Source organism: Colias eurytheme, chromosome 2 (genome assembly GCF_061535395.1).
Source record: "Colias eurytheme isolate Ceu_HAF_F1 chromosome 2, ilColEury1 Martin Lab GWU primary, whole genome shotgun sequence".
Lineage (NCBI taxonomy): Eukaryota > Metazoa > Arthropoda > Insecta > Lepidoptera > Pieridae > Colias > Colias eurytheme.
Genome location: NC_142981.1, coordinates 2540645 through 2558151, shown reverse-complemented (window position 1 = coordinate 2558151; position 17507 = coordinate 2540645). Strand labels below are relative to the sequence as shown.

The 17507-nt window shown below is 33.7% G+C and overlaps 1 protein-coding gene across 1 annotated transcript in view; it reads right to left on the bottom strand.

The window, feature by feature from the left end:
- Positions 1 to 17507, bottom strand: part of chinmo (Chronologically inappropriate morphogenesis) — a 53190-nt gene that overhangs the window by 21860 nt on the left and 13823 nt on the right. The window contains exon 2 of the mRNA XM_090110631.1: positions 8273 to 8418. Within this exon, the coding sequence (XP_089966757.1) occupies positions 8273 to 8393 (121 nt within the window). The 5' untranslated portion in view covers positions 8394 to 8418. The remainder of the gene's footprint in view (positions 1 to 8272; positions 8419 to 17507) is intronic.

Sequence of the window (17507 nt, the reverse complement as noted above, 5' to 3'; positions counted from 1 at the left end):
GTGTCATCCGCCAACCCGCACTTGGCCAGCGTGGTGGATTATGGCCTGTACCCTCATAGGAGGCCCGTGTCCCAGCAGTGGGAACATATATGGGCTGATGATGATGATGATGAACAAGATTTTGATGGCAAAATGTCAGAAACATTGAAAAACAGTAATAATTAGAGATCAAAGTAACTAATCCAATTAGGATCATCATTCAAGAATAAACGCATTTCAAGTAATAATATTACGTAATTAAACGAAAAGGGAACAAAGGGATCCTCTGTTTGAACCGTATCAAAACATAATACAACGTCTAAAAGAAATAAGTACTAAACTCGAATCCTAGATAAACTACAAACCAAACAACCACCTGCATACCGGCATAGGTATATTTATAGTAGTCCCCTTTCCAACGAAGTTAAAACTCGAATTTGCCCTAAAATCCTCACCCACCCTGAAATGCGGGGCGCAGTCGCAAGCAAAATCTAGTTTATGTAAGTTATTGATCACATAGGCTGTACAATGTATATATAGATCTCAACATTGAACAGGATGCAAGTGTAGGCGAGGGGAGGGGGGTCTAACCCCGTTTTCAGCGCACTCACACCTTGACAAACGTGAACAAATCCCTGTAGGGTTGGCACTGCTTTGTTACTACATATACACCTACATGTAACTGTATATGCTACGTCTAATTTACGTAAAGTGATAAAACAAATTCATGAAATCCACAGGCTTTAGCCAGGTTATTTACCTGAGCAAAAATAATTAGTGTACTCAACAGATGTTAGCACAGTTCACCGTTGCTTGAAGAATATTATAACTAAAACTAGATTTTCGCGCACAGCTTTTCCCGCTTTGCAGAAAACTTTACAAATTATATACAAAAAACTTTCTCAAGAACCGCTCAATCTATTAAACAGACCCATCAAAATCAGTCGCGTAATTTTAAAGATCTAAGCGAACAGACACGCAGACGGCGAATAGCGACTATTCTAAACTATGTAGTGATGGATATCATACTTTAATGCAACACAGGTATTTTTATTTAAGCCAAAATCACAAAAATAAAAAATATGTAGTACTATCGCGCCCTAAAATTGAACATGTAAGCTCAAAACTAAAGTATCGACAGCCCTATTTACAGGCGTCTGTGTGCCGCCCAATTTCAAGGTCGGCGTGGGTGGCGCCGAGTGAGACAGCAGATCCCGAAGTGCAGGAAAATCGATCTTGCACGAGCCCAGCTCCTGAAACTAGGTGAAGCATGCCCTTCCAACGGAAAAGCGACGGTACTTCACTTTCCTTGTGAACCCTGACATTTTGTACGTAGATTGTACTTATGTATTTGCGCTCCGTCGATCGTTAGATCAATATGCTGTTAGATATTATAATGGTTGTAAATTGATTGTGATTCGTTCATAGAGTCTATTTTATAATTAGAAGCAATGATTATCTATATGATACTGGAATTTTGAAGTTAGATCACTGATACTGTAATCATTTTGTAATAACACGTAATGACACATAATAATTTGTTATTGAAAAAAGTTACACATGCACACATGCACACAATATGATAAACAATCATTGTGATACTATTTTTAAGCACGGTCAAACAAAGGAAAACCACCTTAATATACCTATGCAAAAGTTGCTCTATTACCTATCCTATTATCTTATCCTGTGTCTTATCCATTTTGTGACGTTACACAATAAGTCTAGTTACACATTGTATTACGTCAAAATACCTATAAATTTCTATCCCTGGAGTCTAGCTAAAATTATGACGTCCATTAAAAATGTCGCATAAAAGTGATCCAATAATAGCAATACTGCCTTAGCTTCGCTAACAACGCCTACATAAATTAGCGCATAGGTTGGGCGCATCAAACAACCCTTTACAATCAATACCAACTAACACCAGCTATAACCATAGGGTGGTTTTGTTTCAATGCACTCCTACATGTAGAAGGGGGTCTCCCCACACCCCATAAACTACCTCTGCGCAACAAACACCTCAATTTAAACGTTATACGGTGAATTCAGTGACGTGTAATTAAATTTGAGAACGGAAAACAGGAGATAAAAATTAAAAAGTATAGCGAGAATCTTGTTTGTTAATTGTGTCGTAAATATTGCCTCAAAAGTCAATAGAGGAAAATTAAAGAAACGCTACTTATAATTAAAGCATCTGTTCAAATATTTGGCATTTCCTTGTACAACGTTCAACATTCAACATGTTGTGAGGAAAATTATTGGACTGAAAAGCATGGATAGCTAGGGGGCATTTTTGATCGCAAATTATCTTAAAATTAAATATCTTCATCGTACTTATTTCCATATTAATATTAGCACAATACTTGCATAAAATTACAATCGACAAGACACTTCTCCTACCAACCTATTGCTTTATAAAACGTACCTTTTTCTACGTTTTTCCCAAAAAATATACCTTAAAATGAACCAAATTCACTACAGCCTACGGAAAACGCATCGAGTCGTATCGACCCGCGGTATGTGTGTCGCCCCCACACCCCTCCCAACAGCTGACGATCACTCTTGACTTTTAATTCACCTCCCAAATTGACACAGTGCACTTGTGAAATGATTTACAGGCGAAATGATCCCTAATGGTCAAGTTAATGAGGGTGCTTTTGCTGTGGACATTTGAGATGAATTTTGTAAGCTGAGTAGTTTTTGAAATGATGAGTCGTTAAATAAAAGGTATAAGGGGATTTTAGACTTAGAAAATGTATTATGATCTGAATTTATTAATATCAAATTATAGAAAAGGCATCTTCATAGAATCAAGTAAAAAATCTCTCTAAAAATACTAGGTACGCAGAAATACTAGGTACTCATTAATTCCGACATCGTGCTTTAAGAATTCAGAATAGTATCACATTTTCGACGTATTTGTATAAAGGAAGCCACATATTCGTACATTAGAGAATTCATCAAATGTCTACGCCATCACATTAACCATATGAGCTGTTTCAATTTTGTATAATAAGCGGGTAGTTACACTAATGTATACTAGAAACTTTTAGTTGTTAATTCATATAACCTTACTTGCCAGCCCTTTAAAAGAGGTATATCGAAATCTAAAGATAAATATGTAAACCCATAAATCATCTCCAGGGATTTTATTCACGCATGGTCGATTGGATTCGTTAGCCGATATAGAGTAGGTACTTGAGGTCAATGACACTCGAGTGGTACATAATATTTATGAGTATCGGCTGTTTTGATATCCGTAAGTACCTGTGAAGTTCAAATCGGTATCGACTATGAAACGGTTTATTGTTCCATTCGAAGAAGATTATTCTTAGCTCTCTGTGTATTTAATTTAAAGTGATATAGAACCTTTAGACGCAAACATCTTAGTTTCTGAACGTTGGATTCAATCCGGACAATGGTCAGCCTTTGACAACCCATTTCAAAGGCCTTCATTAACTTTGATACATTACTCGGTTGATCACAAACTGAACGACAAAGAAATATTATAGAACTAAGGGATACTCTGGAGAACCCAATTACTAAATAGACATAGCTAGTAGTCTATCCTTCATATTTGAAATCAATACAGCAATTGCTATTATTATATCAGCTCTAAACAAATACATTATATACCTCTATATTTAATCCTATGTCAAAACAGCTATAACATGGTCTACCCATCATCACGATCGATAATTTGAACAATTACTATTATACCAGCTAACGTAATATAAGATTATACCTATGTCAAAACAGCATATACCCCAACGAGCCCCGGTTCCCACGCAGGGGTCCTCCCTCACCCCATCCCCCCGACCTCGAAAACTTCAGTCAGCGAAAGCTTACAGGTACAGCAATTAGTCAAGACTGTTTGCGGTTAGTTAGTTCTTCAAGTTAATAGACGGATAAACAAAAACTATAAAATCATGCTGGGTAAAGACATGGTAAAGATGGGAGAGTTCACGAGCGATATTATTGAAGGGATTTTTAAATGTAGAAAATAGAAATAATAAATTGGATAGAATATTAACTGTGGTATATTTTACAATTATTGTAAAGTAATCAAATCTTTGCTGGTTGCAGTGACATACGTAGGTATATTGACTATTGTATATCATCGAAATTTTTTAGTATCTCGTCGCGTACTATGAATCGTTTATTATCACTAGGTAACAAAGCCGCTTTCTCAGTCCCTATGTATGCTTAAATCTTTAAAAATACGCAACGGATTTTGATGCGGTTTTTTTAATAGATAGAGTGATTCAAGATGAAAGTTTTAGTATATAATTTATTATGTTTTAGACAAAGCGGGCGAAGCCGCGGGCGGAAAGCTAGTCTACAATAGAATAAATACTTCTTTAACATATCATTATTTTTTTCAACATTACACGCTTTAAGTACCTTTGTTTTATAAAAACTTATATCCTCTTGTTAATTATTCAATTAAGTAATATTAATTCGCAACACTAGTACCTACTAAAATATAAGAAAAAATTAATTGTCTCCTTATCATCACAAAGTTTAGATTTTTTCGATTCTATTTTATGCCCCATTGTTATTGTTATGTAATATATTTTACAAAAACGTGCCATCTTAGGGCACTAGTCATAATATTAAAGCTTGTTCTGTATAAAAATTATGAAAAACTGTAATTTATAGATAGATATTAATTATTATGTAAATAAAAATTCAAACGGTCTCAGAAAAATATGAACAAAAACAAAAACATTTGCACGATAACTTAAATCGAGCCATAAAATTTATTGCAATATTTTTTAAGCTATTGCATAGCTTCTATCGCGGGCCTTGAGCGCGGGGACCGAATCCAGAACTTTAGTAACGAAAAACCTCACGCTCCCCACTCCGACGGGCGCGGAGGTGTGGCTTGAAGGCATAGCATGCAATAGCTTTACCGCGGCAGTCCCCGAGTGCCACACGTCTTTTTTTTGTGCATTTGCACTCAGATGGGACAAAATCCGTATCAAAATTCGGATACTAGGTACTTTCAAGATTGATTAAATAAATTTATTAAGAGAAAATACAACAGCATCCTAACTGTCTATAAACATGTTTTATGCTTAATAACTATTCATTTTGTTAAAAAAAAACAACATATTATGTACCCTATGAATTTTGTTTAAAATAACTACGCTGTAAAAATGACGCAGCAATCTGGGGGCACGGCAGTGCCCCCGCCAAGTCGAGCAAAAAAAAAAGCGGCACGGCCGTACCATCCTTTTCTCGAAGCAATTCGGGCCTTTTTCGACCCCCTATAATTCGGTTGTGGATAAAGCAAGAAACCTGAATCTTCAGTAACTAATCCGGCATTGTATAAACACGGAATATTTAAAATTTCAGTCAATTTGAACACCGATCATCAAAAGTCCAAGGCACTTCTAGCAGACTTAGAAGCTTCATATTTGGAATACATATAGAGTTTAGTGTCTTAATCATGGGAAAACTTAAATATTTTGTAATTTCGGTCCAGTTTTCCAAATACACCAACTGCATCAATAACTTTGTAATCCCATATAAATATATGGGATTACAAAGTTATTTATGCAGTTGGTGGTTGGTGGTGGTAACAAAAAGAAAGGCTCTACAAAAAGAAGTGAGATCCCATCAAAAACATCCTGTAAAAAACCCAAGTCTCGCAGCTCAGTCTTTCTACCGTCAAAAGTTGTGAGATCCATGTAATACCAAGTCGGTTAATCTATTTAGTGTCTACTTGAAGGACCTTCTGTCTTAAGTTATTACATAAGTTATTATCATGCCAATATTAAAAATATTTAACGTTTTAAACAAATAGATCGACTTGGACATCGCATGAAAACAAAATGAATATTACAATATTATATTAGATTCTTTAGTCTCTCGCGCCTCACGCGATTGAAACTCTCGTTCCTGTTGGTCGCTGGCCCGTCGTGCTGTGTAGTGTGATACATACTAATAATCAAATCAAGCGATGTCCAAGTCGATCTATTTGTTTAAAACGTTAAATATTTTTAATATTGGCATGATAATAACTTATGTAATAACTTAAGACAGAAGGTCCTTCAAGTAGACACTAAATAGATTAACCGACTTGGTATTACATGGATCTCACAACTTTTGACGGTAGAAAGACTGAGCTGCGAGACTTGGGTTTTTTACAGGATGTTTTTGATGGGATCATTATTACACGTAATACAATCAAAGCTTACTATTTATACATACTATTTCCAAGTGTAGGTACTTAAAATGTTGCATCACAGACAGGCCTTGATAATTGGATGCATTCGTCATTTGTTTTGGAACATTTTCCTACAGATAAGATAAGTAGAATGCGTAGATATTTGCGACACGCTTCATTTTTAATTCTTAAAAACCCAAACAAGAATTAATGTTTATATAGATACTTCTTGGAAATGCATGTTTATTTTAAATATGAAATACGCATTTAATTTATGTATTTACAAAATGTAGGAATAATTATGGTCAATTGTATTGCCATAACTATAGTTTTTAACATAACAATTGAGAAATTATATGCTACGAAATAGACAGATATTAAAAAGTATCATATTTTAAAACTTCAATCACTTTTTGAAAACTTATTGAAGGAATTTAAATAATTTGCGTTTTAATGGAATATGTAATGCTATTTTATATAATGTATCTTCATTTTGCAACCTTCTACATAAACTATTTTTAGATGTAAAAAGACACTTATTACCCAATAACACAGAAATTTAATTATAATAATGTTCCTTGATCGAATGTCGGTCAGCCGATGTCAAAATGAGTGCAAACACAGGTGCACCCTTTTTTTCCTTCACTTTCATAGTACGATGCGATGGTAAAAACGTTTTATTTTTATAACTTACAGAAAAATACTAGAAAATAGACAACTTTATACTACTTATAAAAATGATAGGTATTTTTAAGCACTACGGAATACAATAAGAAAACTAAATGGATTTTTTTAACCTGTTTTTTTTTGTAATTTCGTCGGATTTAGCTTCCATCATGGAAAATATTATAAAAATAAAATAAACAGATAATGAAAAACCTTCAATCGAATTCATACATGTCCTTGGTATTATGCATGATGATAACCTCCGCAACCAAAATATCATTACACGTGTAGCTTATCAAATAAAATGCACCGATAAACAAAAAAACATATTATCGTAAGATGATGTCAATAAACTCTTTATTATTTGCGTAAAATAGCCAATATTTTGCCTTGAACGGTGATAATAAAATTAATATAAACGTCTGATTAATAAGATCAGAGGATTTTCATGTCACTTGCGAATCTCAACTTCGTTTGAGATGGATTTTAATAATTTTACGATTTGCCTTTGCTTACAATATTATTATCTGTAGGTATTTTCTAGACTAATTATTATACAAAATAATTTAATACGGTGTAACTAGTTAAATCCATGAATGGATTTTTTTTTCATAATATAAATTCTGCGCAATATAAATTATAAATAAATATTAAATACATAATATGTCGTACCAATTATTATATATTTTTTTAACATTTGGCTTGCATTTGCCGTTTATGGGAACCAATAAAACACAGATAAAGCTATTGAACTGTTATGGTAAAACAAAAAACAAACAATACATGAAAATAAATCAAAAACTTACACCTAACATCTTATTGAGTTCGCGTCCAATTAGCGCCTTTGGCTTCAGCAATGCCACAGAATATAAATACATATTATATTATCTGCATAAATAACGCGGCAATCGAATGACGTTAGTTGATAACTTCCGTAGAAGTTTGATTCAATAGAAAACATTCGTTAAAATATTATCAAAGCCTCTTTTTCTCATTGTGTAAAATATTTTAAAACTTCTTCAATCTTTTTAATCCAGTTGTGATGTTTTAAAATCAAACATCAAATAACATAATTATTACAAAGTTTGCAAAGCATTTTTTTGTACTTAATAAAATACTTACTTCAGCAATCTCATCAGCGATATCAGATCATAGTCTTGTTATTTCTCACAGAACTAAATCTTGAAAACCCATTTTTAAAGTGAAACTTTTATTACATCGTCTCAAACTGTTTGGTCTGTGTAGCGCATGTCGCGTGTATCGCGGCTGCCGAGTAGGTATACCTACTCGGCAGCCGACCGTCACGCGACATGCGCTACACAAAGCAGTGTTCGGAACCGTTCGAACAGTTTCACTTTTACCGTGGTTTCATAAAACCACACAACATTTTTTTATTTTTTACTGTAGATAGTAACAAAGAAATATACTTAGCTGTAACTTTAGACTTACCTTCGCAATACAGCGTGACATCGGCAAGGCTCTCCGAGTTCCATAGATTTGCGAACGAGGTGGCCAGGTTCGAGCCGAAGCTGTTCCATTTCAAGCAGTACTGCTGCTGCTGGGTGTCCATGCCCGGGCCGCCTCGGATTCCTGCCCTGTTGATGAAAGTATGGTCAAAATAAAAATAGCCTTTATATTTATAGAAGTATAACATAGTAGTTATCACGTAGGTTATATTGTAAATTAAAATAGTGCGTTAACTATTGGTGCTGTGCCCTGATTATGAAAATGTTTGTAACATTACCCAAAGATCTCGAAAAAATGTGTTTGTCCAAGAAATTAACAAGATTTCCTTCAAAACGCTTATTCTGACTTAAGTAAATAATTAAAATTAACTTAGCAACTGGTTCACGAATGACGTCCATGAGAATAAAAAATCAATTAGTAAAAAAAACTTCCACAATTTTAGGCCTATATAATACCAAAAAATATTTATTAAAATAAAACCGTTTGCATAATTCAAATACCTGTTCAAATAAATGCTATTGGCATCGTAAAAAATCCGCATCAGGTTTTATAGTTCAACAAAAATATTTAAAAACTAGTTCCTTCATCAATGACATTATTTTTTCCTCCTTAATAAAATGCGCGATTATAAAGTGACTTTGATTAAGTTAGTTTTTGTTTTTATGCTGATTTTGTTCCGTTTCTTGGGAACAATTAACTCGCAGAACTATCGAAAATATATCATGTTATCCTGTGATTATAAACAAGCTTGGAATTATCTTGATTTATTATTAGTAGTGATCTGACTTTTTTTTCGTATTTATTTAGATTTTAAAGTCAATTTGAATTTGGCACATTAGCATTTACAAGAAAAGAATGACGACGATTTTAATTTATTAGGTGCTGTCAGATTTCCTTTACGGAATAGGAGAGGAAACAATATTATGACATGGCGCATGGGAACCTTGTTTTGTGACAAAATTAGTTGTTTCCCTTACAATTTCGAAAACTTCTAGATATTATTCATTTATCATATTTCTAACTAGATGACCTATAAAGTTTCTCAAATTATCAATCGATTTCATAAATGCCGTGCAATGAATACGTAATATGCAGCCCGGGCTATTCCCACGATTCTATATTGATCTTTATTCTATACCAATTATGGCAGGTGTAATTTTGTTATTATCAAAGTTTAAAAATTGAAATTGTTTCTAGCGACTTTACACAATGTTTGAATAGAATATTATAGGAATACAGGTACAAGATCGCTTTCATACAAGTAAATTAAGTAATTCACCTATTGAATTTAATTGTCTTAACTCTGCCAACTTATAGGTAGATACCAATCTAAACAAAGATCTGAAAGTCACTCAAAACGATTCAATTATCAAAGTACGAAGAGATCACAATTTAGAAGCTGCACAAGATTTTACAAAATGTTTCAGTCAGCGTTCACTCAATAGACAAAGGGCCTGCAGGGCCGATCGGTATCGATTCAAATCCCAACTCCGTTATAGGCTAACTGTATATTTGCATGCGTGCACGTATTCCACCAGTGTAAGTTGAGCCTAGTAGGTTGCGCGGATCAAAAGCGTCAAACGTTAGGGGGGAGCTCAAGTGAGGCTGGTCGTAAATTTCGGCTGCGACCTGATTCCGGAATGCAGCGCGCGCACGCGTAGAAAAGGGGGACCGGTGAGGGGGAGGGGGGGTGCATCGAGTTGCGCAAAGCGCACGGTCACTTGCAGGTCATAATGATAGAATTGTTTTAGAATTCGACGCTCGTTAAGTGAACATTTTAACGGTACTTTTGTATTGGTATCGCAATTGAGTTATGGGTATTTGATTGTTCGCTGCAGGGTTTATGTTTTGTTATGGTTTGTGTATTTCTGCAGACAACATATTTTTATGATAAAGAATAAAGATTATCCTATAAACAAAAAACTTTAAAGTTTATAGTAGTAATTTCGAATCAATAATTCACCGATACCTACGAGATCCTCTGTTCTTACAAACATATTATTTGAAGCATAGATTCAATTCAATTTTCTCTTATCAGAATAAGCTGAAGCAAAACATTGGGCACAAATATACGGCTCAATTGAAATCGTAATATAGGCAAAGTTTTCCCGTTTGCACTGCTATAACATTTGAATAGATTCCGATGGTTTTTGCTCCGCAGAGCATGTTAACCCGAATAAAGACCGGATGTGCCGCATCTAACCGCAAATATTTTCCCCCTTTTTTGCTTCATTTGTGCCTATATTCTGTTTTATTATATGCTTTTGTTTTAACTGGGATCGCCGTAGTAAATCGACCTTCTTATTACATTTACTAGCTGTACCCCGCGGTTTTACCCGCATTGCTCCGCTCCTGTTGGTCTTAGCGTGATGATACATACCATATAGCCTTCCTCGATAAATGGGCTATCTAACACCGAAAGAATTTTTCAAATCGGACCAGTAGTTCCTGAGATTAGCACGTTCAAACAAACTCTTCAGTTTTACAATATTAACCCATTGACCACCGTAAGCCCCGATCGGGGCGCGACACAATAGATTTTCTATTGTGTCTGTGATTCCGAGGACTGATGGATTAAAATAGTATAGAATGATGACGAAGCCCGAGTTCCACTGCACGTATCGCGATGAAAACATACGTTCTACAAATCTACATTTTGATATGAAAATAATGAGCATAATATATCATAGTGATACGTGAAGGGACTGAAAAGAAGGAGGCGACCTACTGCGTATTAATTTATTACAAACTTTCTATATTTCGTTTATGATTTTATAGATTGCACTCAGTCTATAAATTTAGAAACATGTATTATTCGACTTTATTTTAGTTATTCTAGTTTTTATTGTTTTATTTTATTATTAATGATTTATGTACTTATTCAATTCAGTTTACATATTATTAGTAACATAGGTACCTAATAATAATAAAAAATTGTGCATGTACTTACTAGTGTACACACGTAAGAAGTGAAACTTCTTTATGACCTTATTTTTCAAAAAATAATTTACTATATGCAACTTTACAGTAATACGTCGAATCACGCGTGGTAGGGATAAGAAAAAGATGGCGCGTAACGGAAAAATGTCACGAGTAACGAAAAAATGTTACACTAAATTTTTTTCCAACCCCGATAAAGAAGTTTCACTTCAAAAAAATATAAACAAATTTAAATTTCTTCGGGTGGCTGAGTCAGACAATTAATTTCCTCTCGTAAATCGTGATTACCAATTATCAAGAATGTATGAATGATAAAAGAAAAAACGTTTGACCACAGATTACTAAATAGATATTACAGTTTGACGCCGGGTATTTAAAACTCTAATTCATTCATTCATTCATTCTTAAAATATGTAGTTAGTACAAATAACGTGTTGTGAAAGTATAACAACACTAGCTGTGCCACGCGGTTTCACCCGCATTGCTCGGTTCCTATTGGTGATAAATGGAATAAATGGGCTATCTAACACCGAAACAATTTTTTAAATCGGACCAGTAGTTCCTGAGATTAGCGCGTTCAAACAAACAAACAAACTCTTCAGCTTTATAATATTAGTTTAGAATACATACTTTAAACCTTAATGATTTGATGTTACTTTAAAGCCTTTTTACTACAAATACGTATATTTTTATACGTTTTTCTCTCAAATATGAATGAAATGAACAAACACGCTGCATGTGTGACACAGATCCGAGTTATCGCTCGTTTGTAAATAGGTAAATGGGTCAAATGCATTGCGTATGTTATCTTGCTTCGTGGGAACTTGAGCTACCAAAATATATTTTTATTTTTTAGTAATACCTAGTTAATATAGTCTGTGGTATGATAATACCTCTTTGTATTTGTTTTTATGTTTAATATTGGAATTGCAATCAACGCGTTAATCAAGGCAAAAAAAGGACAGATCCGGCCGGCAGATCTGTGCGTGTATGGCTATAGCTATTAGTCATTTTTAAAATAAATTATTTTAATTACGCACGCTTTAATTTTCTTTGGCTCTCCTTTATGTGACAAAATATGCAATAAATTATTTTAACTACATTTTCGTGTTTTTTGTTCATTTTCTATTACTCTTACACAAAAATGCGATAATTTCCTTCCTCCAACAACACTAAATATGACTTTATCTTTGAATCATTCACACAACTATGTATCATGTTCTTAGAAGAATTTTAAAGCAATTCTTTGTCTCTTTGGTGCGTTTTGTTACGCAAGACGTGTCGAAACTCATGCACAAGCGAGTTTTCTAAATTTCAAACGTGTCGGATGCATTTAATTATATGCAATCTTTTAACAGATGTTTATAAATAAATACGGTATGACATAAACATCTCGATAAAATATAGTTTTTAAAACTGAAAACGCTATACATATAATAAGATGAAATTATTGTATTGTCACCGATCCTTGGTAAGTGTACAAAGTAAAAATTACATCTGTCCGTTTAAAGTGGGTTTAAGAGCCAACAAAATGAGTGAGAGAGTTCAAAATTAGGTTTTCCTATTATCTATTGCTGTTGTGCTATGCCTCTAGCTTCCCCCGTAGAGCGCGATAGGGACAACTGCAGCTCGAGCCGAAAACACCTAGGAAAAATACGCAAATTCGACGTTCCGTAGTCCCCCGTTTCCTCCTCCAATACTGGACCGATTTAATTAGTTTTTTCATAATTTAGTACAGAAAAGTATAGGCTATGTTCCTACGTTTTGCTTTTTTTATATAATGTTCAAAAATAAGGAAGACGGAACATAACGGAAAATCTGTCCTATTTCTTACGTTTTGAAAGATTCATATCTTTTTTAATAATTAAGATTTGACAAAAAGGAAAACGTAGAAACATGGCTAAAGTTACCATAGATTAATAGTAAAAAATATATTGCTCTAGTGGCACAATCCAGGGAGGAAACAGGGGACTACGTTTGTATGGAAAAAACGGCTCTTTTGTTTGCTCTTAAATCGAGTCTAAAGGAGTTGGTTACATAATATATAAAGCTAATAAAAGCGTGTTAATGCAAAACATTGCAAATGCCTATACAAGAGTACAAGACTAGTGATTGATGATTTTCGTCCCAATGCAAATGGACTGTTAGATTCTCTTATCCATTCATTCTTTATTTAACAAGGTTTTATTTATCATACTTATATCAGTTACACCAATATTTTGTTATATTTTTAAGAAATCTATCGTTTCTTATAAATTCGCGTATAACAATATTTACCTTTTGTTACCATTTAATGCATTGATAAGATTAGATTACTTTTATAATAACCGATTTAAAGGCGCCATCAAATTAGTAATTGTCGAGAATTTGTGTTTGGTATTTTGATGAACTTCGTCGCGCAAATCGAAGAAAGCGTTTAGTTATGTAACAATAATAAAACAGTATTAAAGTATAATTTAACGGATGAAAATCATTCAAATATAAATTATTAATTGTTTTCAAGTATTGACAAATATTTAATGTTCTCTTTTTAAACCAAGCAAATGAACACAATTCTAATGAATAATTGAATAGATTTCCAAACTTTTTTTTACAGTACTTAGTTCCAATTAGAAAAAAAATCGGTGGGAAAATCATTACAATCATAATCGTTACTGAAAGCTTTTAATTTTCACCACATTATTGGTTATTCTAGGTAGCTATCGATATTCGATAACTATTTTTTTTTACAAATTCTCTAGCTCCATTCGAACTAATTCCATATTCATATTAAAACAATACATATTTTCATGGATCCAAAACTCCCTACAAAGGTACAAAGGTACGTTTGTAGTTTGTACCAACTTTCTACTGCGTTTTGAACGCGGCACGACAAACGAATAGAAAGTTGCAAGTACGTTGCATTGCGTATACGCATCGGTTGAAATTTGAACTATGTAAGAAGTTTCGGTCCGATGACCCACTTTGGGACTGCGTTTTGAACAAAGAGCTTAGGTGTGTGCGTTTTTTGTATAGAATCAGCGATTTGCATGTGTGTGAGTTTTTGTTTGTCGTTTGTTATTGTAAATATACTATGTTTATTAAGTGTGATTGTGTTATATCTATTGCGTTGTGTCGAAATACTTCCCTCCTGATAATGCTAAAAAGGGCTTGATGCACTCAAAACTGTCTTTATCCAAGATTAACTTTACTTTTATTGTTTTAGCCTTGTTGTACTAATACATAGTACTTACATAAAACATGAAGATACTTCATAGTACCGTACATGCATGATGCAGCGCAATTATAGAGAACGTCAATTTAATGGTATTAAATCACACCTTGCATTTGAATATGTTAAACTACATCAAAAAGTAACTGTTAAGGGTGCTATAACAGATTTTTAACAAAAACCGCTATTTTACGGTACAATTTTAACTCAAAGCACTTACACGAGAGAACAAAGTAATATCTTAATTTAAAGATAATATATTCAGTTCTACGATCATCTAATAAAAATTGTACGACGTCATACAAAATTGTCGCTGAAATACGATTTTCCCAGCACAATGATGGCATAAAATGCAAAAAATGGGGTCTAAACCGGTACACTTTTAAGAAAATTAAAAGCCAAATCTATCTTCTTACCTATAAATTATTGAGGGATATATAGTCCTTTATAGATTGTGATAATTTTTTTGTATCTAAATCAAAATTTTATTTCAATTATAAGCTAAATTAAAAATACTTGTCGATTTCTTCATACATTTTGCTCTCGCGGGTCGTCAGACCGCGCTCAGAAGCGCTCTTGGAAGGACGGGTGTATCGCTCCTCGTCCCAAAAATAAAAACGAATTAGAAAAAGATTATTGTGCGTATACTGTCGTTTTCGTGATTTGAAATATTTGATACTTTATAAGAGTAAACTGTATAAGTTTCATATTCCAATTATTTGTAATTTAAAATTATGTTTTAAAAATTATGTTGACTGAGATCCTCTTTTTTTATGGGTTGTTGAACGGATTGGTGGGGTAAAGCAATTTGACAAAACTTAAATCCAAAATGGCGCCGACGAAAATTTGCCATCTTTTCGTCATGGGTGTCATTTTCATGGTTTTTGGGGTAGCTATTAACCAATATGAGGTCAAAAATAAAATCCAAGATGGCGCCGACGAAAATTTTACATCTTTCCGTGATGGGTGTCATTTTCATGGTTTTTGGGGTGGATATTAACCAATATGAGGTCAAAACTAAAAATCCAAGATGGCGCCGACGAAAATTTTACATCTTTTCGTCATGGGTGTCATTTTCATGGTTTTTGGGGTAGCTATTAACTAATATGAGGTCAAAACTAAAATCCAAGATGGCGCCGACGAAAATTTTACATCTTTTCGTCATGGGTGTCATTTTCATGGTTTTTGGGGTAGCTATTAACTAATATGAGGTCAAAACTAAAATCCAAGATGGCGCCGACGAAAATTTTACATCTTTTCGTCATGGGTGTCATTTTCATGGTTTTTGGGGTAGCTATTACCAATATGAGGTCAAAAATATAATCCAAGATGGCGCCGACGAAAATTTTACATCTTTCCGTGATGGGTGTCATTTTCATGGTTTTTGGGGTGGATATTACGCAATATGAGGTCAGAACTAAAATCCAAGATGGCGCCGGTGAATATTTGACATCTTTTCGTCATGGGTGTCATTTATAAGTTTTTTGAGACAGCTACTAACAAATACCCAATGTTACCATCGATAATTTGATATATTTTTTTTACAACCGTTTACATATTTTTCGAGCAGAATTTGGAACTGTATACAGCTAATAGCCTTTTGAAGTGAAACTTCTTTAGACGCGTTGAGAGTAAAATTTCAAGGTCGCGTCATTATAATACCGTCACGTTATGGAGTAAGGCGGCGATTTTGGTATCTATGAATCTCGCCAAAGAAGTTTCACTTCTGACACGTTATCTCGTCACACACACTCTTTATTATTTTATTCTCTTCGAAAATATGCAAGGACATTTAGTTAAATTCTACAATACCTGTTTACTACCAGAACTTGTGGACCCTCGATACTCGAGATCAATGGATTTAAGGGACCATAACTCACATAAATGCAATAGACCGTTGACTGACAAAAATTAAGCAAAAGTTCAATAGCAGTACAACTGTTGGTGTATTTTTGCATAATTTCTTATATAAAAATGATATACAGAGATTTTTATGATTTAATTTTTATTTTACTTACTTTCATCTAAAATACTGAACCCACCCCATATTCTCATAGCTCACTGTGGAGCCAAGATTTATTGTAATTATTAATAATATCGGAAATTACATAATTAGAAAATGTTTTGTTTGTTTTATTGTACCTACTTACTAATACAAACTGAAAATTATTTTTTTAAAATAGATACTTCAGCTTCATAATATAAGTATTAGCATAGAATAAATATAAATTTGTAAATGTAAAATGACAGGACCTCATTACTAAGATTTCGTGTTTTTATCTGTCACCAGGTATCTCATGAAACGTGATAGGTAAACAGTTAAAATTTTGAGAGATGAGGTTATTTCCTTTACCGCTACCAATAGCAACAAATAAAAATATCGAGGTTAAGCATCGGTTGGCGCGGTCTTAAATTGGATGGATGATCAATTTTTTTGCAATATCTCTTAGTTTTTTGTACGGAAAAAGAAACAGCATGCTTAAATAGAATAACAAAAACGTTAACATCTTTGTTATTTTATTTTAGTTTACTTCTTTATTATTAAGAAAATTACACCTATGACGAAAAGATGTCAAATTTTCGTCGGCGCCATCTTGGATTTCGGTTTTAACCTCATATTCGTTAATAGCTACCCCAAAAACCATGAAAATGACACCCATCACGAAAAAAGTCAAATTTTCGTCGGCGCCATCTTGGATTTTGGTTTTAACCTCATATTCGTTAATAGCTACCCCAAAAACCATGAAAATGACACCCATCACGAAAAAAGTCAAATTTTCGTCGGCGCCATCTTGGATTTTAGTTTTGACCTCATATTTGTTAAGAGCTACTCTAAAACCTTGAAAATGACACCCATGACGAAAAGATGTAAAATTTTCGTCGGCGCCATCTTGGATTTTAGTTTTGACCTCATATTGGTTAATAGATACCCCAAAAACCACCCACACTTGCAAATGTGTTTTCTACGTAGGAAAAGTTCAGATTTAAGAGTATCCTAGGTAATGTGTTATGTGACGAATACCTATAATTTATTTCATTCCGACTATTTTTCGGAATAACATACAT